The sequence below is a fragment of the Agelaius tricolor genome, unplaced genomic scaffold (assembly GCF_023055355.1).
Source record: "Agelaius tricolor isolate 1412-34295 unplaced genomic scaffold, bAgeTri1.0.p SCAF_1, whole genome shotgun sequence".
In the NCBI taxonomy this organism is placed as follows: Eukaryota; Metazoa; Chordata; class Aves; order Passeriformes; family Icteridae; genus Agelaius; species Agelaius tricolor.
In genome coordinates, this window is record NW_027269261.1 from 28563097 (window position 1) to 28589135 (window position 26039).

The 26039-nt window shown below is 39.0% G+C and overlaps 2 protein-coding genes across 3 annotated transcripts in view; one reads left to right on the forward strand and one right to left on the reverse strand.

The window, feature by feature from the left end:
* Positions 1-9908, reverse strand: part of BABAM2 (BRISC and BRCA1 A complex member 2) — a 164673-nt gene extending 154765 nt beyond the window's left edge. Inside the window, exons 1-2 of the mRNA XM_071428010.1 lie at positions 9780-9908; positions 6213-6372 (exon numbers count right to left, since the gene is read on the reverse strand). Coding sequence (XP_071284111.1) covers positions 6213-6340 — 128 coding nt within the window. The 5' untranslated portion in view covers positions 6341-6372; positions 9780-9908. The remainder of the gene's footprint in view (positions 1-6212; positions 6373-9779) is intronic.
* The window catches only part of RBKS (ribokinase), a 75303-nt gene continuing 58440 nt past the window's right edge, over positions 9177-26039 (forward strand). The window contains exon 1 of one of the 2 annotated variants that reach the window (XM_071428020.1): positions 9177-9306. In XM_071428020.1, the coding sequence (XP_071284121.1) occupies positions 9212-9306 (95 nt within the window). In that variant the 5' untranslated portion in view covers positions 9177-9211. The remainder of the gene's footprint in view (positions 9307-26039) is intronic. The other variant, XM_071428030.1, reaches the window with a different exon arrangement.

Below are 26039 nucleotides of genomic sequence, written 5' to 3' on the forward strand. Positions count from 1 at the left end.
TTTTCTCCTGTAGTGATGCACAATGCAAAGATGTAAGAGACATCTGTTACAACAGAAAGACCTGGGCATGGACCTACACTAACACAAGCCCCATTTGCAAGAAACATTCACTGAATTCCCAACATATGGATAGCAAAACCACAATTTAAACACCTTGTTAAGGTACACCTTTCCAACAGCATTTGGCACACTATTGGTGCTACATCATGTGATGCTCTCTTTACACAGAAAAGAAACAGTTGTATCAAATAGTTTCTTCTCATTTTTATTAAATGAAAATAGTGATAAACACCACATTTACGTTCTTCAAGGCCAAACAAGAGGAAGCTACTCACTGTCCCCATCTAAAAATACCAGCAAAGACATATTGTACAGAATTTAAACTGAAAAAAATCTCAGGAAAATGTATGTAGTCTTTTAAATGAGAGCCCAAGTTACTGCAATTATCTAGTGCTACCTTAACTTTTTAAAATCCTTTCTTTCCTCATAGCACTTGAAACTGACAAACACAAACTTTTTTATTCTGAACAACTTCAAGCACCTTGTTTAAAACTGGTGTAAAAAGAATGCCAAACATTGTGGAGATTATTTATAAAACCATTGCCAAACGCATGCCCTACACTTTGACCTTTTACCAGCCAGACATTTTGCCTTTGCTTTTTCATCATTTAGAAACAAGTGCAGGAGAATGCAACCTTGGGGACAGTCAAGTCTTTTTTAACCAGCACAGAAAAACTGCTGTTCCAAGTGTTGCTCCACAGCACCAACTCTATCAAATTGTCCCATCAGAGCTTCAGCCTTTTACATTATACTTGAGAGATGAACTTCTAGTAGTAAGATTCTTTGCAGTGAAGAACCATATTTGTCATCAGAAACTGGAATGAAACAACCTACTTTGTATACAGCAGTAAAAGACTCAAGACCACACCTCCTAGAAACTGCCACATCCTTTCAAGTAGGCATTTTACACAAAACATAACTATTTTTTAAAAGAGATTTTCATAGTACTTGTGTTCAGAAGAGTAAGATTCATTAAACTTCATACATAAACATGTTTAAAAAATTACCTACAGACACCAATGTGAATGATGGATATGAACCTTTCTCAAGTAACTAAAGTAGAATCTTTCATTTTAAATTAATCAAATGCAAAAGACCAAGGCAAAGCTTTAAGTAACTGCTAGAGTACTATAATAGTATTTCACAGCTAAAATCAACATTATTTCACAAAATATGCACATAAAAATGCATATTTACTTTTAAAAGGGAAATGCCCAAAAGAAAGGGAAATACCAAAGCATATTGCAGTCTACTTGATAACAGAAAAAAAGCAAATCATTGCTGCTTCCAAGGAAGCAGGGCAATAAAGTTATAAATATCTTTTTACAGCTTGATAATAAATTTTTATGTTGAAATTTACTCCAGAAAGAATTACATTCTTTTGACCACTCTTCATATAGGTTTCTTTCAGGAACATAACAACTTGCACACATAGCTCAATATCAAGCAGAGAGGCAGAAATCAATAGGGAATAAGACAAGTGAAAAGAACAAAATACTAACATGGTTTACTACAAACCACTTACATAAAAATTCCACAGTTAATCTTCTCATAAATATGGAATAAATATAACCATGAAAGTATGAAATTTAAAATTTTGTTATGAGTGGATACCTAAAAAAATAGAATCTTAATATATGCAGCTTTAAATCACTGTATTCATTTTGAAATTTTGCCTGGTGGAACACATCAAAGTAATTTAAAAAAACAAAATCAAGTTTGTTGAGCAAGAAGAATAGGCTTGCAGCATAATTTGAAGCTCAAGCATAGGCCCTGATGAACAGCTGTAGGGGAAAAAAAGAGTTCTCAAAGGCAATGACCACCACAACTATGTCTTTCACTCTTGTAACGCACCATAGGAAAAGCAGCAGTCTCTTAAATAACTGGATTCTACATTATACAACAATTAAACACCCTTCACATAGGAAAATATCCTCTATTTCTAAATCTACATAATAATCACTTTTCCCTATTCAACATCTTTCCCATGATTATATGTGTAAATGCTAAGAAAAATGCCGCAGCCACAATTCAGTTGGTTATGAGTAGATTTTAATATCTAATTAAGATGGGTCAGTATTTCAAAGAGACACTAGTAGAGATTAACTGAATGATACAATAAATGGCATTGACTCAAGTGGCAGCAGTATTTTCTTTGGGTCTAGAACAAAGTAATATTCTATGCAAGAGTTAAATATGCTTTCATCCACTCTGTCATTTTGAAGAATGTCTTTTATTAATGCAACACAGACGCCTGCCAGGGTTTTCTTATCACCAGAATCAATGCTGCTTAAGGTGCTATATTTCAGACATGACCTTACACCCCAGTTCTACTTTTGTTCACTGTGGGGCCCTATTTACAAAAAGACTTGGCCACCTAACCTTTTATGAGTATTTCCGTTGCAGAGCCTCTTTCTTTTCTGTTGCACCATATCACTGCACTCCATTCAGGGGTCTGCATCAGCAGGGGCCAAATAAAGTTTATAAATAGTACTTGGTTCTGAATATCCTAATCATAGATGTAAATATATGTGTCTTATGAGACTGGTACTGTCTAATAAGTTTGTAAAACACACAGACATTATGAAACTGTAACATATTATTATAAAACATTTACATACTCAAAGACTGTAAAACAATAGGATTTCCTTACTATGACATATTTCCCTCCCACACTTGAAAGCAAAGCAAATTAACATATCATCATACTTCATACATCTAACATCAGCTCTTTAATATAGTTTATAAAATACAACAAAAGTTGTCAATCTCAGCAATAAGTCAGAAAAAGTGCAAAACAAGTTCCTTACTAAAACTATCTGACATATGGATTGACTTTTCAAATAATTAAAGGCTTAATATGCTTGCCATTTACAAATCAAAATCAACTGATGTGACGGGCTAAAATCTGGTACTTGATCTTCTACTGGTGAAACAGAAAGGAAATACTTTCCATTTCTGAGAATGTCAAAACCAAGGCTCTGAGCGGGCAAGGCCTTAGAAGTACCACTTTATTCAGTATGTTACCATCATTCCTTGTTAAGCACAGCTCCTGTTTCTAAAACCTAAGAAATGAGAACGGATGGATCTTCAGTTTGAACATTTTATTTTGTTACACCTTGTAAAGCACTGGTTCATTAGGGAAGGGGAATAACAACAGCAACTCCTAATTTTCTCTAAGAGTAACAGTCTGGTCAGTGGAGCAACCATATAGCTCCTCCCCAGAAGCTTAGAGATGCTTCTGTTATCCAAATTAATAGCTGTTGAGGTGATTACCTTAAATATCATAAGATTTTAAAGGTTACAGTAAAATTGTGTTTATTTATTATAAAAAATCTTATAAATCACATAACACACCAGGTAAAGCAGGAAATATTTGCATGTTCTGTAATAAACTTAAGCTAGGCTAGGGTTTTAACAGCCTAGAGTAGCGTGTGTACAACCCCTGTCACGTGTGAATAAATGTACAATCACTATTCAAAAGCAAAGTTTCTGAACTGACAGTACTCCCAAGTGGTCATACTCACTTGTGAACAAGAACTGCTCTTTATCTAACTTCAAACATTTAATCTAGCACATTTAATCTAAACCTGCCTGCTTCTACTTTCCAAGTTTAAAGCCTGATTTCAACCCATTGAAATGGGAGTTTTGCAATTGATATCCTGAACTTCATCCCCATTTCTCTAAAAATAGTTCTCATTTTTTTACCGTTTATGTCCAACTTGAATGGCCTCACAGTTCTTCATCATCTTGATGCCACCTACATTTGCCTGTTCTGATTATTTTGGCTGCATTATTTTGTTTCCTTTTAAAAAGTGTAATGAAAGTGAAAGTATACAGGCATTTGCATCATCTCGTGATGTGAGGAAAGGGGAGGAGAGTAGGCCAATGGCCTTCAATTTATTTTTGAACTCTCAATGCCCTACAAAGTTTTCCTCTACAGTCAGTATGAAGCAATAAATTTAGACCTACTAATAAGGCTGTGGGTTAGGGATTTTGCTATTTATCAGCTGACATGAGACTCTGAGAAACAGTCTGTGGAATGTCAAAGAACTCCTGTATCAAGGTTAAAGACCACTGAACCAGATCCTGAGTTATGGAAGGGACATCTCTGTGATACTGTGATTCATCCATAGTATGGTAAGTAATTCTGCACTGTTCACCAGTTCAGCACTAAATCATGACAATTTTGTATTTCCATATTGACACATGAATTCAGAATTTTCTATTATAAATAACTAACAATTTATTTGTAATAAACAAAAATCTTTCCTAATAGCACATGCATGAAATTTACATTTCAAAGAAATTTCCAGCAATTGTTAATTAATTCTGTTTACAGCAATGGTTTTAAGAAACTAGTTGTACCAAAGAAAGAAAACCTTCAAAATAATTCTGAAATAAATGAAGAATCTTGATTATCCTGACTTCATCTCCTAACAACCTCAAGCTACAACAAAGACTCAACATAAAGAATGAGGTTTATGTTTATGTTCCAGAACAAGGAAAAAATTATTTCTTACATGTGCATTTAGGTGGGCTAGTATCTTTAAACAAGCTATGAAACAACCTCTGCCAGGTGCTGCACTTGTGTGTAAACTCCACATTAACAGAGTTGCTATACATTTTGAATCACTGGGTTTGAGTGACAGGTGCAGCTGCTGGCAGCTTTTAGTTTTTTAAAGAATAAACTCCTGGAAAACATTCAGGCTTTAACAAAGCAAATATGAGATCTTGGCAAGATCAGTGGCCGAAAACTTCAGACACCTATTAAAAATACCTGTGAAAAGAGTCAGCTAGAAAATACCACTTTTTATTATTTTAATCTCTTACTTTAAAGACAGCAGCATAAGCATTCAGTGGGTAGAGAGCAAACCCCTTAGCTACCTCCCAACAAACAGTTGTGTTTTCTCTCTACTTTTCTTTGTATTCCTTTCTTTTAGACTTCAATTGGAAAAATGTAAGAGCTCCTATCACAGCTTTCCTAGAAGACTAGTTCAAGGGAAAGCAAGATCTAGCATGAAATGACAGCAGCAGATGCAGAACTGCTCAGCCTGTCTTATGTAATTTGCAAGCCTAAATGTCAAGCCAGTCCACACTAATAACAAAGTCATGGCTTCTTAGACCTCCATGTAAATCTGTACTCTGTCCCAGCACCTCACAGGGAGGGAATGGTTCCTTTCAAACTAACCCCAGAATGCAAACCTCCTTCCTGAAAAGGCATTGTTACAAGCAGAAAAGCACCTCCGAAGCTTTTCATGAAACCATAATAAAACAGCCTTCAGAAGCACATTAAACAAAGTCTTCAGCAGAACTGCATTTTAAACAACAGTGATTTGTGGTGCTTCTGAACACCTTTTGTTATTTTTATTATGCTATCATTCAAAACGATATACAAAGCAGTAGTTTGTACAAACAAGATGATTTGTATATCTAAACCAAAAGTAATTTCAGTCTCTGAGCTCCTGTAGCAAAAGAAACCCAAAAACACCTGAATCAAAAAGATGCTGTTAGATGTTCAACTCTATAAGAATAAAGCAATTTCTGACATGTGTCATCTAAACATTTCACTCTCCTCATGTATTATTCACAGAGGTTATACACCAAAGTCTGTTTGTATATGCAAATCCCAAAATTCTATTACTACCTGAAACCGAATCTGAACGCTTCCAGAATTAAAAATAAAAGGAGCAGCTTAGCTTATTTCAAACACTTGGCCCTATAGACACTTGATGTACTGAACTTGAGGGAGGCCAGATAAAACACAAGTTACTTTTTCTTCTGGTTTGGCATATTCATGACTACAGGTGAGGTCACACAAATTTGTCTATTTCTGGTATACAGAGAAGATTGAGTAAGCAAGCAATAAACAACAGAAAAAAGTGTTTGTAACTATCTCACTGCTGAAAACCAGCACTATCAAGTGGCAGCAATGCGAGTGTCTTAACAAGATTATTATTGCCAAAAATATGACAAACTTAGTCTCCCCAACTACAAAATGGTACTAAGACAAGAAATAATGTAGCTAGTATGTCAGCTAGTATGTCAACTCCAGCTGTGTTCAAAATGCTTAAACACATGCACCTAATAAAACTCAGCCCTGAAAAGACAGCTGTGAGGGGTTGGGTGTTCATTTTGGACGAGGAACTCACCCAGACTTCAAGTCTGTAATCCGTAAACAATTAGTAGCATCTAGTCCTACTTTTCCATTCCTGACCACACTGGAAATGAAGGGCGAAAGTGCTGGAGAAATTCTGTTCAAGGCCACTTCAGGTGACATTTTATTATGTTCCTCCTTCCTCTTCTCTTGAGCTGCAAAGGGAGAAAATAAAATTTTTAAATTACCTGCTTATGTGATGTAGATTCACATGTACTTTGCAAACATCAATAGAAAAAAAGCTAAGCACGCAGAAGATCCAGAGTGTAGAGTAACAGAACTGTGCACAGGTTATAGAGAAAAAATGAACACAAGTGGGTTTTTTTTCCTCCCACCTCTGCAACATTCAATGAAGCCTGTTTATTCAGTATCAACATAAAGCCAGAATTATGTCCTAGCCACCTTTAGTTAAGGCCCTATCCCTCTGAGAATGAGAAATAAAATAACCCTAACCCCTAACCCTAACCTAACCTAAAGGGCCACTCTGACACTTCCCAGCCTAGTCCTTCTTAGGGGCATTCCCAGTCTGTAATTGACAAGTCACACTTGTTCCACGTCCCCTGAAACCAGTGGAACTTACATTAACTGCAATGGACCCAGGGGTTTGATACCTCTCAGTATTCTCACCTGTAATTTCCAAGAACACTAGTGTCCTCACTAATATTCAGTATTAGTTTTATACCACTCCATTAGGTGGCAATTTACAGGACTTCATGGTGCCTTTTAAAACCTAACACTGCTTCTCTTTCAGTGGTATCACCACACACTTTGAAAGGCATCTTAATCTTCCTTCATGTAACAGATTAGGAAGCTGATGTAAACACATTTTAAGCACAGCTTGTTCAGAAGTGTTTACAATTGCACAACCTTATGCTAAATCAATTAGGCCATTAATTTAGCACACTTTAGGAACCTGTTGCTTTCTAGGTGAAAAGCAGAAACTGAGCATACACACATTTTAAGTCATTGCAGCACAAAAAGACTACAGTACGTGAAAAACAACATACTGAAAAAAACGTGGCAGGAGAAGTGAGAGAAAAGGAAGGTAACCAACCTATTAAAATGTTGATGTATTTGATCACATTCTAAGGCACAGAGCTTCATATGAAAATTAACTGAACTTGGTAGTTTTGGAAAACAAGGCAGTAAATGACTGAAGGTAACATGAACTTGCCACTGACAAGTGGGACAGAAAAGCTCATACAGAAACCATCAGCATTATTTTTTTTTTTTAATGGCATTTAATTGAAAAACATTAATGCACACTGCATTCACTTTCTTAAAACTGCATATGGACTGCTGTATTAGTAACTGTTCTATAACAAGAGTGTGAACAACTCATGGCAATAATTGCAATTTTCTGTTGTTTCTCACACTCAGTTTACAAGCATTAATTAGTAACTAATGGATATTCTGCAGAATCTACTATATCTCTGTAACTGGGAACAACATTAAATTTAACATTCTGTTCTCATGAAAGCTATTCACACTGGAGTAGAAGGAAGCAACACTCAAGAGTGTTTGTCCTAGATATTCAGAAAGTATCTTCATAAAGCAAAGGCCAGGCACTTTAAGGCAAACTGAAAGACTAATAAAGTAAGACTTCCTAAAAACAGTAATTATCTTAAGCACACTGGCTCCTACATTTTATGGCAGTGAAGAAGCTGAAGACTATGTATCCAAGCCCTGACACATAATGTGTTCTCACATATGATTTGTTTAATTGACAATGGAACAACTTAAGTTTGTTTAGCAAACACCTACAGCAATTTAAGATACTACCTCTGGTTTGCTACTTTTCTACTAAAAATTTCTGCCTACTCAGCTTTATTCTTCCCCAGAGGGACTGAGAAAACACAAGCCCATTCTTGACATATTTCAATGCAAAGTCCAATGGCTTAGATTGAACTTCTAATAAAAATTAGTCTAAGCTAAAATACTGTGCACCAAGAGTGGTTACAACAGGGCACATACTTCAGTCTGCCAGCCGTGCCGTAGGGAAGAGTAATTTCAAGCAGGGAGCAGCTGGACTGATGAAGTTGAGAACTTCTTAAACCATGAGAACATGCTGAAAATTATGCTATCCTTCTAGCAATGCTGAAGTTATACATGAAGATCAGAGAATTGGTTCTGATAATGACATGTTTTAAGGGGACTGTGTTATGAGGGTGAAATTGAGAGACGTGATACACCTGGTGATCACGGCTGACCAGAAGCACCTTCCAAAATGAACTTTGAAATGAGATTCCTTATCTTTCTATTAATAAAATTTGCAGATATTGTCAAAACAAGATTTAAATGACTGTTAAGCATTTTTCTATATTTTATTGTATCATTTCTTAAAATCACAGTACCTTCCATTTACCAAGTCAGATACACAATACTTAAAGGGTTGCTATCAAGTAAACTCACTGATTTATTTTGTAAACAAAGGGCTTTACAAACTAGAACACAATTTGTACCAGTTTCCTAAGTTTCAGTTGTCATATACATTGTTTTTCTTCAGTGTAAGTTTCCCACAGTACTGGAAACTGAACACAAACAAACTCAGGGGAATTAAGAAAAACAAAATTCACTGGACTGTTTCCCTCCCAAAACAAAACCTTTGAAAGAAGCAAACAAACTAAGAGTTGAATCCTCTCAGATTCAGCTGGCTATCACTGTGACTTCGGGCTAATGTTACACAGGCTTCACAGTAACCATGAAGTCCCGGGCTCTCCTTGGGGATGCAAGACACTCTGTCCTTCCACCACCGGCCATACCATAATGGGCATTACGAGAAGATTTAAAAACGAAAAGGTGAATATTGTGATGGAAACCTGGAAGCGTGACAGCACCTCTCCTGTCTAACCCTCTTGGCGTGGCTGTCGGCAGGCTGGTTGAGTGGTTTTCACTTTGGGGGCGGGTGGCAGGAGTTGTGTCTGGGCGGGAGTGGGGAAAGGAGGGGACGCACGACCGCCGCCTCCTGCAGCCGTGCCCGAACACATCCATGGAATGCGATCGGCAATGTGCATCTGCGGAGCCCCGGGTAAACAACTAAGTTACCTAAGCCCTGGCACGGAGGAAGGCTCAGAATCCCAGAATAATGGGTAAGGTTGGAAAGGACCACAGCGGGTCACCTGGACCCACCTCCCTGCTCAGGCAGGGTCATTCTGAAGCACATGGCACAGAATTGTGTCCAGGCAGCTCTTCAGTATCTCCAGTGATGGAAACTCCGCACCATCCCTGGACAATCTGCTGCAGTGCTCACCCACAGAGGAGAGAAGCTCTTCCCCACACTCGGGGGGATCTTTCCGTCCATCCGCTCCCGTTCCGGGCTGACCCTGGCCAAGCCCCGCTCCCTCCCCAGCTGGTGCCGCCACCCGCGGCGCTGCACCCGCCCCGCCCCGCCCCAGCGGCGGTGCTAACGCCGGCCTCCTTCGGCTCCGGGCCAGAGCCTCCCGGCGCCGGGTCCCCTTCCGCCCGCCGCTGGCCCGGGAAGGGCTGTGGCGTTGCTCGCTCCCTCCCGCTCTCCCTGCGCGGCTCGCTCGTCCCATCCCGCCCGTCCCGGCCCCGCCATTACCTACGGCGGCCGGAACTCGCCGCTTGGCAACGGCGTGCGCGCCCCCGCGCCCGCCGTGCGCGCCCCCGCCCCGCCGCGCACCGTGCGCGCCTCCGCTCCCCCCGCGCCGCCGCCGCCGCCGCTCCCACCCGGGCCGGAGGGGTCTTCACCGGCCCGATATTGGCGTCCGCCGCAAGTGCCTGTGCGGGCCGCGCCGCCGCGCAGGCCGTGGGGCGGCGGTTGGGCCGCGGCCCGAGCGGCGCGGGGCACAGGGGAAGGGAGAGGGGGCGGTCGTGGCAGCAGGCGTTCGGCAGGGACAGCCCTGCCGGGCGAAGGTCCCCGCGGGCAGCCCGTCGCCCATGGCAACCCGAGAAGCCGCGGCGGGGCCCGGGGCGGGTCAGGGTCAGGGTCCAAGGGCTGCCCCGGCGCCATGGCCGCGGAGGTGGTGGTGGTGGGATCCTGTATGACCGACCTGGTCAGGTTAGTACCGGGTGGGGGTTTTCTGCCCGCACTGGGCGGAGCGACCCTGAGGTCATCGGAACGCAGGGCGTCACGGTGCCCGGGGAACAGCGCCGGCATGCCGGGCCTCCCCGGGCTAGGCCGGGCCGGGATGGCCCCGGGCCGGAGCAGGCGGGTGTCACGTCTCTCCCCAGGCCGGGAGGGCAGGAGCGGGGTCGGCGCCGGACGCGGCGGGCGGAGCGCTCGGCCCCGGGCAGAGGAAAGGACCGAGCACAGGCACAGATTGCTCAGAGGGGTCGTGGAGTCTCCATCGCTGGAGACGATCAGGAACGGTCTGGATGCGCTCCTGTGCCCTGGGATGACCCTGCTCGAGCAGGGAGGCTGGACCAGGTGACCCGCTGTGGTCGCTTCCAGCCTTATCCATTCCGGAATTCTGAGACTCTGCGAAGGGCTGAGGGGGCGGCTCGCCCGGGTGATGTCAGCTGCGAATAGTGCTTTGAAATAAGAGTGTGGGAACGGGGAGAGGTTTGAACGTGTTGCGTGCCGGAGCTTTGATCAGCTGTCTGTGACTCGGGAGAGAGGAGAGACTTGGGTTTGTGTTTTCAGCTGCTCCGGGTGGGTCGGTGTTGGCCTTGGCCAGGGAAGCAGCGTTCCGTAGGCACCCGCACGGGAAACCTGGAACTCTGACACTCGTTATCAGCACAGGAGTCTGAAAGGATTTTATGAAAGTAAAGCAAGCTGGTCAACCGTAACACGTTTTCAGTTCAAAGCACACAGTGTCTCCACTGGAAAAGTGAGAAAGTAACGTTAATATTGCAAAGAAACCAAAGGCAGCTCCACGAATCTGTTGGTTGTAAGTTGATTACTTGCATACAACATTTTGTGTGACACTTTCAAATGAGATTGAGGAAAAGAGGGAGGCCCTCCCAAGGTATTTATATCCAAGAAGTGCATATAGGAAGGAGCCCTCAAAAATTTAGCAGCTCTGAACCCCAAAGCTATTTTTAATTGTTTAAAAAGTCTTTTAAATTAATATCTTATTTTAAAATAATTCTTTAATTGTTTTCTGAGCATTTTGTTTTTCAAATTAATACTTGAGTCTCATTGTCTTTTTTGTCTCCTTTTTCTTTTTTGTACTTAGGTAAGGTTTGGGAACTTCTTTGAAATTTGGAAGTACAGAAATTCATGAAAGCTCTTGGTTCCAGTAGCCCTGGCTTTGTAGTCAATACTAAATAACAGGAGAATTCAAGCAAAATTGCAAGAATTCTCTATGCAAATGCTAACCTGAACTGGCTGGCCTTGTCAGTCCCAGTAAAGTTGGAAATCAGTCTTTGATTTGTACTATTTTAAACACATCTCCATACTCTCTATGCAGACTTGGTTAAAATAGGATTTAAAGTGTATGTACCTGGACTGCATCAGCTTGTCCTGCTTGGAATTCTGCAATTAAAAAAATGTCCTTTATCAGCAGGCAATTATACCAAAGCCTGTGGGTCAAGAAAGTGCAGAACATATGATTAGAGGAACATGCTGAGGAGTGAGTACTGCTTAGGCATAGACTTGTGTTCAGGAATGATGAAGCCCCTTAAATAATCATAGAACCTATGTCAGAAAGATTTAATGCTCTGTGTAATTTGCAGAACATACTGGCAGCTTTCCAAGGAGAATAGTTGTCTAGTAAGTCAGAGTAAGAACTGTGAAACTGATCTTGATGTTATGTGTGAATGAGCTCTCAGATGCTTATGACGTCACACTGAAATGCAAAACTTGGTGCTCTAACCTCAAGACATTCCTTTTCCTGTCTTCTAAAATGTGGGGAAAAGAAGTAATAAAATTGCCAGTTTAAGCACTGCTGACAACTGCAGCTTTGGGATTTTCTTGACACTTAAGCAAACAAACAAGAAAACTTCTTACTCTTTTATTTTTTTTTTGGCTGCATGTTTGATATGATAGAAATGCAGTCGTTTATTTGAAGGCATATTAACTGACCATACTGTAACCAGAAATTACACCATGGGCTGGAGTGACAGATGCTGTTATACTGAGATTAAGTGGCTGAAGAAAAGCCATTTCACTTTTCAATCAGCTGAGAGGGTTTCTTAAAGTGTACAAATGTGATCACAAGTACATATCTGACACCATTATTAGCCTCTGCTTTAAGTAGCATTGAGAGGGCTTTTTATAAGTGATAAGCTAATCAGCTTCAGCTGAAAAAGAAGGGATGGCTTCATTCTTTCTGTTACTAGCACAGAACTTCAGGCACTTAATAAAATAAGAAGAACAGTGTGTTTAAATTTAGCTGGCAAGAGTTTAATCTGACCAAAATTTCCATGTGGCACCTTTAGACATTGTTTAAATGTATCCTGGGTTAGGAAAATCTGGGTAAAATTACCGGAAAGTACTAAGCAGTAGGCTTGATTGTGCCTAGGTGGAACAGGAAACTATAAACAAGCTGTATGAAATATAAAAGTTGTCACATTAGGGTTAGGATTAGATTCCAGGAGCATAACTCTTGACAGTCTTTGTATATGAGATTTAGAGGGGGCTACATATTCTGGATTTAAAGCTAGGGTTCATTTCAGCTGGAATGAAGGAGCATCAGGGTTTTGTGAGTTTGTCATTTGTGCTGATGTTTCAGTTTATAAAAGACATGGACAAGAGTGATCATGTTAAATGCCTATCACCCATTTGGAGGAGCCTGAATAAATTTGTGAGTTACACAGGGGAAGCCGGACACATTTTTGTATACGTTGTGTTTAATGGACATATTCACACTTAACACTAAAGCCTATCTTTCTTAGAAGGTAATAACATTGATTGAGACTCTGCCAGAGCTAGACAATGCTGTGTTATAACTCAAACTGGTAAAATACCCTGTTGGCCCTTTAGGACACAACCTTGACCCTCTGACTGGAGAGGGTCAGACTTGAAATGGTAGTGGCAGACTTAAATGTTAAACATTCCCAGGTCTGTAGAGGCAAGGTACCAAAAAGCTTCAAGCCACCACTGGACATATGGCAGCCAGATTCACCATGGAAAAAAAAATTAGCATATAATGATTTTACTCAGTACAGTAAACTAATGATTTAAAGGAGTACAACGTCTGTGTGAAATGGAAATGTACAGTTTGAAATGTGCTGAATCTTACATAATGACCAAGACAGAAAAGGACAGGGAACTTTAGTTGAAGACAGATACTCAGATGTAATTCTGAGAAATAATCAAATTCAGAAGAAAGGGTAGCATGTCTTAAAATTCTTCTAAAAGGAAGGGCCCCAGTGGTTTGCTTTTAAAACACTGTTCTCATTAGAAATTCTTTTCTCATTGTCCTGTAGCGCTGCAGTGGCAGAATGCGGGTTTTCTAAAGTGAACTTCATATGATCAAAACAACCTCACGTACATACATGCAGTAAACCACACTCTTTTGGCTTAATAGGACCAGGAGCAAAACATATTTGTGGTCACAATCACAATCAACACTGCATTGGCAATAGCAGGCAATAGTAGTAGAAAACAAAAACAGCATTATTCTGTATGATCTAGATATCAAACCAGACGGGTACCATCCACAGTATTATTTAAATAGTTTCTCTTCTGACTCATATTTGCAGACTGGTCGTGGCATTGGCATTTTAATTCATATTAAATCAGGACAAGACTAAACATATAAGCCAATGAGAGTCAGACACACTAAAACAATTAGAATAAACAGGGGAAACTTTGGCATGGCAATTGAAAACAGCAGAAGCATAGAACAAAATGTAAGATGGAAAAACAGTCTTTGGATAGTCACAACAACAACAGTCTTTCAGTTTAACTCAAGAGAATGACACCACAGTCCAAATAGTGGAAAACTGCATTTTTTAGAATTTTCAGGATTTCAAGTCTTTAGTTTTCTGTGGACCTCTTTCCTCTCATCACGTTTCTTCACTCCCTTTAGGGAGTAGATCTAAAAGTTCTGCTTCCAGCCCCTGCTGTAACAACCACCGTTAATAATCACTGCAAGTACTAAACTGACTGTAAGCATTCAGCAAGGCAGAAAGGCAAGGCAGAGAAAGCACTGAGCTCCATAAAGAGTAGTGTGTTGCTGATCTGCAGTGACAGAGGTGACAAATGCACATTGGTATGAACATCCCAAACACATCAAATCCTCTTTGCTAACGGAGCACAACCTCTGCTTGGGCCAAATGGCAAAGGTACCTCATTAGTAAAAGTCTGTGTCTTCCCTTTAAATCTCTAGTGGTGATTATTGTCTGCTGAAGTGCTGAAGTAAATGGCTCATTGGCACATTGGAAATGTCCATGATACAAAACTATGTCTGTATTTTTTTTATATCTATTTATATAGATATTTACTATATCTTTTTCAGAAGTGCAGTATTTGGAACAATAATTGCATAATTTTTTTGGTGGGAATGTGAAAAAGCAATTTTCTTGCGTTTCTTTCGAGTGATCAGAGGAAATCTCGCATATGACTTCATTTTCTTCTTTGCTTTGTTTCCAATCTCACACATGTTCTTGTTTCCACCATTTCTCTTGCATGTCACCAACTTTTAATGGTTTTGCCTTGTTTTGATTTTTTTTTTCTCTTCAGTTTCTCGTAGCAGTGAAGTGCTCTAGAATCCTTCAAATCCATTTCATTTGTGTTTTTGTTTTTATCTGTAATGCTTCCCCTGCAGCAGCCACTCCTCATTCTAGTCAATCTGCCATTGCCAGCAGCATGGGAAAGCACAGCTGTGAAGGAATGCAAGCTTAGTCCAGTTGAGGAAATTAATCTTTGGGTCCAATGAAAGACATCAAGGCATGAGAGAATGTGTCATCTGTGAATTGTTTCATTTATGTAATAGTGAAGGATCTGGGCTTGATTTCAGACCCATTGCTGTCTGCCCCTTGTCTTCTTCTCTGACCTAGCAAAATTTGGGTGCATTTTAAATGCAGGATGTACAGGCTTAGCATTTTGTTTTTCTGCTCTGATTTTAGAGATCCTAACTGTTTAGAAAAACTCCTGTTTGCCTTCTCTTGTGTGGCAGGAAGAAAGCTGTGTCTTGGGGGCCCCCCCAAAAAAAAGAGGGGATAAAATCAAGTTGATGAAATCTTCAGTAATGGCATTCAGTAAGAAAATTGTCATCTATGCATATACAGCTTTTGAGTATCTCTACTGGTCCAAACACTGGTGGTACAGGACCTGATCCAAGCTCATTCATATCAAAAGAAGCTTTTCACTGCTGCAAACTGAAATTAAATTTTCATCCTCCAGCAAAATCTGAGTGATAGTTCATTTTAGGGTCAGACACTTAAATACTCTAGCATGTTAAAGGTATTCAGTGTTATACCTCAGACTTGAAAAGCTTCCAACAAAGTTCCTCTAACAAAAAATGACAAAATATTGGAGAGGGAAAAAGGAGGGAAAATGTCTGCTTGGGTGCTTCTTAAATTAACACAAAATAACTAGGGCAAGGCCACCAGGGGCTTTTTTAAACTCATTACAAGGGCTGCATTTGCAACTAAGGTTATGAACCCCAAGCAAGAGACAGTGCGCCATTGATCCCAGCTGGCACCTTCTGAAAGAAACTGTTGTTTGTGCCACAGAGGATGCTGTGGGCCCTCTCTGAGAAGGACTGGTGGTGCTAGAACACCTGCTCAGCCCTTGTCTTTGGCTCTTATCCATGAAAACGGGTTTTTTCCTCCCCTTCCTAAATGGAAATGTGGAAGTTTTAGAAGTCTTGGGAAATATGAATGTGAAAGTGGTCAAACCATGTCTTTTAAGTTAAGCACAACAAAAGTGTTGCTTTCTGGATTCTATTTAATTGAAATGTCCCTGCCCTTTCATTTGGTATCTTCATTTTGTGTCCTATGCTACTGTGTACTGTAATTAGGCACTGTTTTTACTTCCAGAGGCATTCCATTTTAGCAATAACTTATATGCCTCTTGTTTTTTAGACTCATTTATCTTGTTGAGTTTTAATAGTATGTATTTAGTAGCGCTTTTAAACTAAAAAATGCCCCATGTGTTACTACAGTCAAGCCTGTACTGCATGAATCCCAGTCACCAAGAACAGCACTATTTGCCCTACTGAGCATTGGGAAAACATTTTGCAATTTGAGGACAGAAAGAAGGGCAGTTTGCTTTGTAAAAAGATAGGAATAAGTAAAGAGAATTGGAGTAAAGTATTAAAAGGGGCAAAAAGTATAGGAACGACCAAAGTTTTTACTGCAGGAAGTGCGAAGAGTCTACCTAAAGAGTTGAAATTGAGATAAAAAGCAGGGAAACTACAGTCCTAACAGTGACATGTCCCCAGTTGTCCAAAGGCCCCTTGCTTTTCTGCATCTCTTTCTGTCAGTTCTGCCTATCTTCTTGCTTTCTGCAGTTTTCTCGCATAGCTGCATGGCAAAATTCAGGGAAAAGCTCTGTTCTAGTCCTGCTGTCTTCTCCCAGCAGCAGTATTTTGGAAGATACAGCACTGAGAGGGTCCTCTGTTACCTCCTCCTTCCCATGAATGAGTTCCCAGCTGTCTGCTTCTTTTCCTACCAGCTGCAGTGTCTGGTCTGCTTAAGTTTGTAAATTGCTTTGAGATCCTTCAAGATAAAAGGTTCTTCTTAAGTGAGATCATTATCGCCTTGTACATTTCTCCACTCCCTTTTCTCAGTTCAAGCTTCTTTTCTCGACTTGGGGTCCGGCACAGTACTCAACGTTCCTAACTCATGGCAAAACAAAGCTTACACACAAATTTCAGCTTCCAATCCTTGAGTTGTTTGACTCCTCTTAGAGTACTTCAGAGCTGAAGGTTAAATATATGTATTTTCCTGAGCTGATGCCAAGATGCTTAGCACTTGCCACACTGAGATCGTACTTCTGCATTTGCGTCTGACTTCATGTTATTTTGTGTGCTTCAAGAGACTGTGGAGTTCTTTTCCTCCCACTTCTGAAGTACTTACTCATTCTAGGAAGCATTCCAGCTACAGTGTTGCTCTGAGATCCTACACTGGGTTCTCATAGCCATACATTGTTCATGTTCTTGTGGTTAAACTGTATGCCTGTCAGGGCAGGGATGACTCCTCTGTGGTGTGGTGAACTTACAAAGGGGAACCCTGACAGGAGTTCAGAGGGCTCTCTGTTCAAAGGTTCATAGGTGGTAACACAGTGTTTGGCCAGGAGAACCTTATTTCTGTTCAGCTGCAAGTCTAGTTGTTGTCTCCATCTTCTGTAGTTTAACTGGCTAGTAAGAGAGTTTTTCGCTGTATGGTATCTGTGTGTCTATTCCCAATGTCATTCACATTCTAGTGAAATTTCCCTCTTTCCAATGAAAGTGAGGTCATGTTAAACCTGTGTTTATGATATTGCTGTCATTTCCATGGCAGTAGACTATGATATCATCAGTGGGGGATTATGCCTTTCCTATGTGTGTTAGCAATTAAAAATTATGGTTTGTGAGATAAAACTAGTATTTACCAAGCTTTTAGCTTTAGTCCATATGAGACTGGGAAACTATTGCTTAATCCTCTAGAGAGTTCACTTGGGTAATGGAGTAAATGAATCTAGAAACATTTTGATCCTAGCAGGTGATACATTTTTGGGGTATATTTTCCTAATGAAAGAAGAAAATCAGCTACTCCATCTTGTGTTCTCTCGCCTGGCCAAGAACACTTGTCTGAAACCCAGTGGCACTCCTTACAATTTTGTTATTCAGAGCTACTTAACTGTTTGACTTAAAGATTCACAATTTTCTGCTTTCACTAGAATGTCATTTTTCACCTTTGGAGGTCAGTAAGCTATTAGACACTACCCACAAAAGTAAAACAATGTGATCATCAGTCTTTTCATCTTTTTAGTCTCTTTATTTGCCAGCTATCAGTAGCTGAATCTCTTTGTTGAACCTTCTGAGGGTGTACATGCTTTCTCATGGGCTGGTGACAGGAGAGGCCAGTTTCAACACCATAATGGCAAAAGAAAATTCATCCATTTAAAATGCAGAGTCCAGTGTTAGAACAGTTGCTAAAGTTGCAAGATGAGAGTGGTGGACTCAAAATATTATTTATTTCATCCCTTCAAATACTTAAGAATTTTTAGGCCAAGGAAGTAGACTTTCCTGAAAAAGAGTGTGAAAAGAAAGGGAAAAGACATTAGATGAATGTTTTTAGAGACTGGAGATCATCAGTCTGGGTATTGCAACATGAGACAAAATTAATAGTAATTTTTGGTGATGTAGCTTCATTTCAGAAACACACTACTTCTTTGTATATTTCAGCCTATCTATTTTCCCACCTAACACAAGTGAACTCTCCTAAAATATCTCTTACAATGATCTGGGTATGACCATTTGGAAAAAAATGTCAAAATGGTGTGCCCTAAGTATATACAAACTTGTTCAGTTACACAGAAGGTCTAGGATGTGAAAGGATTCTTCCTGAAGTTGTTACCATATGAGTGACTACAGCAGAAAGAAATTCCTTTTCCCATTGTCGTTCACTGAAATGGAACCAGGCTGGAATAAAAGGATAGACAAAATTATTGTATGTATTTTTGGAGACTAAAATTACTAATGCCATAACAGACCTGGCTCTTATTTGCTGCCTATACAGTCAGGTGATGTTACAGCAACCTCCTGGGCATGCATCTTCCCCATCATTCTGCATTCCTTCTGAGGCTTCATCTGTCTGTGGAAAACCCAGAGTTGATACCTCTGTCGAAAGAAAGTGAAATGTCAGGAAGTAAAATGGTTGTGATCAGGGAAGAGAATGTTGGGATGAAAGCTTATTTAGCAATTGTCCAATGTCATGGTAAGAAGGGGTTTTCATTAATTTGTGCTACAAAAAGCTGTCATTTTATCTCAGTAGTGCTCTGCAACATACGGCTGTTGCTTCACATTGTAACATCCCATGTTAGAGAGAGCACAACTATTGCCTTTTGCTCTCTGTAGGGCTGTTAGCAGCTGAGCAGCTCCAAGTAAATAGCATGCAAAGCACCAATAGCAGTGTCAGTACTGCAGGGTATTCCTTGGGCTTCTGCTGTATCCCATGATACACATTGAATATTACATTGTGTTATGAAAGAATGTATACTTTCTAGCCTCAATAAATACTTTTTCCATATAAATTCCACAGATTTTTTAATGGTTTGGTTCTTGTCCTACTATTACTGAAAACTGGTTTTGACTATTTAAAATAAAATGTCTCTTGCCTTTTCAGTCTGGAGGTGTCTGACATGCAAGATTCACAACAGTCAAATGGGAAGTTTACTAAAGGAACTCCTTTGAAAATATTTGTCACAATAGGCAGATGTTTGGCACTAGATTTTAACATCCAACACTGAGAATATTATATTTTCTCCCCCTTTGTGAGACACAGAATGATGTGATTAATATTCCATTCTGTCTTGTTAATGAATTACTTGCTGGCTGTACTGTTAAAGGAAATAACCATTTTCCTAGATGTATTTCTAGACTTAAGTATCTTTGGGTGAATTTTAGTACTCCTGACAGTAAAGAGCTGCTGGCACAAATCAAAACCTGCAATAAAAATCATACAGAGTCAATGGTAACAAATTTGTGTAAAAACACTCTGGGCAGGCATATATATTATGTTGCCTCTAGGAGCTGTCTGAGCTGTTCTTTCCATAGGAGCATACCAGTAAGGTTTTGTTTGCTTGTTTTATAAGGCCCCAGTTGTTAGCTCCTATATCAAGCTGCAGTAAGTTATTTGATGCTGACATCCAGGTTCCCTTGAGGATCCTTGTATCATATACTTCGAGCCAGAAGAAAATACAAAATTACTTTTCACTAGTATGTTGCCAAAGTGGGTGCAGCTTTGTAGAACACGTTGATCTTTGTGACAACTAATTATAAAATAAGAAGGTGGTAATGTTCCCAAATATATCAATGTGCTCTCTTCTGTATTTTATTCTTTCTTCTTTCCATTTCTGAATTTAGTCCTTTTTTCCTCCTTTTTCTCCTGTGCGACATCAATAGCATGTCATTGTTGAACCATGAAATTTCTCCTAATTTGTTTTCACCTCTTCTTGGTGTCCTTGTACATCGTGTTCTTACAGTGCACTTCTCTTCTGTATTGCTCTTTCCCTCTCATCTTTCAAAAATAACTTTTACGTCCAAAGTATCATAACTCTCTTTCGTCAATTTATTCCATCCATCACATGCTATATTCCTGTGTTCTTTCAGATCCCTATTTATACAAAATGTATAAACCTCGATAGTATAAAGAGCAGAAAGAAAAAACATTGGTCAGAGCTGAAAATAAAGGATAAGCAGATCAAGTTCAGGACTCGTGGGAAAACTGGCATTTTTTATGTTCTCAGCAGTAATGAGATTGAATATTCATTCCTTCTTCTAATTGTCTGATCCTGTTAGTATTATTCATTGGGAATATCCTGTTAGTATTATTCCATAATTTTTAAAATTAATTTTCATTTTTCTTTTTCCCAGAAAGGACCAAGTGAAAAATGCCCATTTGGAAAAAAGTAGCTGGTGGTTTTGCTGGAACTCATACTACTCCATATAGAGACAGCAAAAATGTGCAGATTTTTCTTCAGTTTTTATTCCCTGTTGCTCATTAAATACTGTGCTTAAATGGAGATACAGGAGTTGTCTATTGATAGGCATTAGAGCCTAGGGTTATACAGAATTACACTTTTCCTTCTGATATTTAGGGATCTACCTCTCCCAAAAGAGCTTAAGTTGTGAAAAGGGTAAAGGGACTTACCTGGAGGGGATTCCTACCTGACACAGCAGAGTTAACTTGGCCAGTGAAGCCCACACACACTCCTCCCACACCCTGCACATTCTCATCTTTGCCCCACAAGCCTTAATGTTACTGTAATCCCAGATTTTAGTTGGTGCCTTTACAATTAGATGGAACTTCAGAGAACACTTCCTTTTATCAACAGTAAGATAGTTGCAAAGTAAAAACTTGACTAAAAATTTATCCTGAAGTGGCTGAGCAGTAAAACTTGATGATGGTTGTAGGTCCCTTCCAACTGAACTATTCTATTCTATTCTATTCTATTCTATTCTATTCCCATATAATAAATATACATATATTTAAATATATTTATTGTTTTCATTATTTATGATATATTGAATAAATGTATGTAAACAATGTCTCATTTTGGTTATACTTTTCATTCATGACCCATATGGATTCAGTAGGAAGCACTGCACATACAAACTTGATAAAAAATATAATATTTCTCAAAATTACTGTCCTGGCTATAAGCTTTTAGAACAACATCTTATTGAAGAAAATTATAAGTACTTGGGCCACACTGTACTTTGTCTTGATGACTCTGTACTCTGAAAACACATCTATGGTGTTGCTCGTGATATTATAGTTTATAAAACACAATATGCTTGTGTGCAAAATGCCAATACTTAATGGTGTGGGGGACTTCTTCTTATTTTTTACCTGAAAAAGACTGACAGCAAGATTTTGTATGGTAGGTGCCCTGTTTTCTGTATGATAGTAAAGTGTATCATACTTTGTCAGTATCAGATATCAGTAAAGTATCAGAATAAAAAAATTAGTACAGATTACTTTGTTGATTTACCAGTATATAGAAAATCATGATGACAAGAACAAGGACCATGTGGCCTGTCCAACCAACCATATTATTTCTACTTTGTTCACTGCTGTCTGATAAATTCTTTTTTTAAGAGGTATAGAAAAAAAGTTAATGTTTGCCTATCTTATTTATCTTAATCTGTCCTTGGGCACGTAAAGATCACTCTTTTCTTGGGTTGCAGAGGTTGTTTTGTATTGTTTTTTTCTGCTTCAGCACTGGTATTTCATCATGATACAATGTTCTGTTCAGCACAGGAACTGTAGGCAGCCTGCTTGAGTTCTGGGTGAGCACAGCCTGTTTCAGAGACAGTCTATTCTAATATTACTGTCAGATTGCATTGAAAATAATTATGTAACTGCCATTCCAAAAATAATGTAATCGAGAGACATCAATGAAGAACAACGTGGGAGGCAAATAAAGCTAGAGAGTAGCAATTCTGAAAATTTCCACAATCTTTCTTAAATACAAAACAGATGTTTGGTAAGAATGATGGAATGTTTGCTGAGACTTAAATATATGAAGATAGATTTATTTGAGTTTTTAAGTCTCTTTAGAGCTTCAGATTCAGAATTAAACATTCCACACATTATTAACTCATCAATGTTGTTCCACCTTTTCCCCAGATTTAAATGCTAGTGATGTGAGGAAATGTTACAGGTTTGTTGTTCCATGAGAAAGCTTTCTGGTAATTAGTAAAAAAAATAATTTCTTTGTGTTGAAGTTTTCATATTCATAACATAATTTAGGAAATTGATGTATTAGTAATACCATAATTTCACTGAAATGCAGTACAGTGTACTACCATAAATGCTTCAGGGCGTTCATCTGGATGCCTTTCTTTTTGCTTCAGTTTTTAATATCTAGGAGGGTAAAATCTGATTCTGCACAAAGGGTCAACAAAATTATTCATTGAAGCTCTTGAAGAACTGTGGACAGCTGTTCTCATTCTATGTGTTACAAGTTTTGGTCCTTTTCAATTGAAGCTGTGATTGTACATATAAGAAGATATCACTCTTGTGGCCCTCCTACGTGTAGTCACAGCCATTCATTTAATTTTCTCCCTTGCTAGTGATTTTCTACAGTTGTGCCACTTCAGCTGTTTACCCACTCAGTAATGAGATCTACAAACCAGTTTGTCTATTTATATATATCTATATATCTATTAATGTGCTTATATAAACAGTTTGTATATTTATCTGTTGTTTATATATATTTCTGTTTCATAAAATACATATTTTCCCTGATGGCAAAACTCATTGAAAAGATTCCTGTGGCTTTGCACCAGTTTATCATTCACTGTTGTGATGATAAATGTTTTTTGGTGTAAAATCAAACAGATTTTAAAAAAATCCCTCTGAAAGGACGATGGTGTAAAGCTTTTGCATCTCACTGTGCTGCAGAGGGACTCCTCTGTAAGTGTCAATTATTTTGCCTGAGATCAGCTTGGGTAGTGCTTCTATAGTGTATAGCCCCCATCACTGTGGGCTACAGAGAGAACTCACACCATCAAACGTCCAAGCAATAGGCAAGTGTTTGAATTGTCTGAAAAGCTTTGAGTTTTTTTTAAAAGAAAATAGTGTCATGTTCAGGAACATAAAAGGAAAAAAATAGAGATTTCCTATGATTTTTAGGGTTTTGTCAGTCATTAAAGGGCTGAAGGAAGTCTACAAACCTAGAACCAGATTGCCCCATGCTTAAACCAAGGTCTAGTTAACTAAATTCCTGAGGTAATCTCTTTGGAAATCTTGGAAATTTTCTACCTCCCAATAAGATACTTTAATGGATGATTAAAAGGGTGAAAACATAAATGAGTCAAGAATATCAGATTTGAAAAGAGTGTGGTCTTTTTGTCTCCATGTTATGGATACTTTCCCACAGCACATGTTCAAATCTTCAAAATGAAGCTAGACAAAACAGATCAAGGCTAAACCAAAATGTTAAGCCAGATCCAAAAGAGGTCTGAGACTTTTTCACCACAATGTTGTATTATATTAGAGGCAAGAACTGTTCTTCCCTTTGTATTTGTTCAGTTGTGAGAATCATGAAAAGCCAGTAAATTGTATGTACTAGACAGTGGCTAGTTACACCTACTCTAATCTCACTGGGATTTTCCCCATTCTAGGGAATTCCCAGGAGTGGAGAAAGCAAGTTTTGTTCAGTGATTCAAAGAGAACAGAATCAAAGCTAAATTCTAGAGTCTTACATTAGATTGCTTTTTATTAAGTCAGTTTTAAATTCAGTATTTCTGCTGCTATTTTCCTACCCCTGATCATCTTCACCTCTCTTCAGCAATTAAAGAAATCTGAATGTTTCTTTTGATACTATTTAAATACCAGTAATTTTAAGCATTTTTGGTGATATTTAATCTAATGTAGAAATCTCTTCCCTCTGAGTTGCCTGACGAGAATATTGTTGGGACTTTTTTAGAGAAAAATATTCACGTGCTTTGCTATTTTCCTTTCTCATGTATGCCATTCTCTGCAATGTACCGATACTCTCAGCTTTTCCATATATCTAATGAGCTAAGTATACTGTACTACTTAGGCAAACCTTAGCAACAGAGCATTAAGTGTTTTCAACACAAAGTAGTATCAAGTGCAAGTCCCAGCTGCGGCTCAGGGCAGTCTGGCTGTACTGCTGCCAGCAGAGGCTCTCCTGCTCCTCCCTTCACAGGCCCACCTTGGCTGCTGGATATTGAGTTGGATGAATGCACTGATCCAAATGAAAATGACCCTTTGAACAAAAATGTTTTGAATTAGGAAGATCTGTAAATAAAAGCAATAAAAGCAGTGCTAGAGAAATAGTGGGGAAATGCTGTGAGAAGAGGGCATGGCTTCACATCAGTTTAAGCTGACAATAATAATACATCTTTTTAGTTTTCATGTGTTGAAAACAATGAACAAACAGTGGTTACGTGTGAAGAATCAGAAGCAAACCATGATTCATTTCAGGATTAATTTATGCAAATTCTGCATAATATGTATCTCTCCCTTTCCCCTTTTTGATACTTTCTATCTCTGTATGTGATTTAGTCATATGCTTAGAGGGAAACTTTTTGAGAAAACCCAGAATATTGGGAAAGGTGCGCTCATGATTCAATACATTGTGCTTTCACCTCTGATTCAGTGTTTCAACACTGTAGTAAAGGGTTCTGTTCTGGTTTTAATGTCATCCCTCCAAAGAGATGTCTATCCTTAAATACAAATACTAATCAGCTCTAGCCTCTATGGGAACTCATGGCACTGCTGGAAGAGAGGGTTGAAGTTACTGCAGTGGTAGAATACTTATGTCTGTGCCTTTATTCATCCCAAACCTCTGAAACATAAGTGTAAGTAAGATTCTTCATTTGTCTCAAACAAATGTGGGCAGCATTCCTGTGTTCTTTACATTTAAATATTGTTTTGTAAAAACTTGGTTGAAATTATGAGGGAGGATATTCCTTGCTTGTGATGTCCAAAGTAATTCAAGATGTTTCAGTCTGAACTTTCCTCTATAAACATGATTCAGTTGTACTATGCACAATTTGCAAAACATGCAGTGATTTTACTTTACTTAGAATGTATTATGAGTTTTCAAGTTCAGTTTCTGATTGTTCATAAGACATAAGAGCTCAGTATCCTTTGCACCATTTATCCTCTCAAAGGTGAGCAGAAATTGTCATGTAAGCAAGGAGGAGTCTGTTGAATAGTAACTTATATTGGGTTTTTCAGGTCAGTGTTTTCAAATTACGTCAGAAGTTGTAAATGGCTTTGCAAAACATTTTATGTAACAATTCTGAATGCTCATGTGACATTTTTTCTGATTAACTTATTTAGCCTAGTTTTGGAGTAACATTAGCTGTTTCATCACTTTTAGGCTATTTTGGGTATTCTTTGTGACACCATGAATAAGCCAAGAATTTATAGGGTTTCTTAATCATACAGATTAGTCATCACTGCCTGCTCATAAAAGAAGCCTGAAATGCTCATTAAAATTGTCTGATGTGAATCAAAAGTTAGTATAGTTGCAGAATTAAATGATGAGAGAATACCATTATATTAGCAAAGAAACCTGTTTCAGGAGTACTGCTTTCAGTGAAAGTTAAAACTGCCTACATAGATCAGTATAGATATCAGATCAGATATATAGATTAGTATATATCCAAATTTGTTTCATATGAAAAATAAGAATGGGCTTCTACAGGCGAGAATTGGTCTGGAATGATTGGCAATCATGCCTAAAATGAAGTACAGTGAGGGTTTGTTTGTAGAG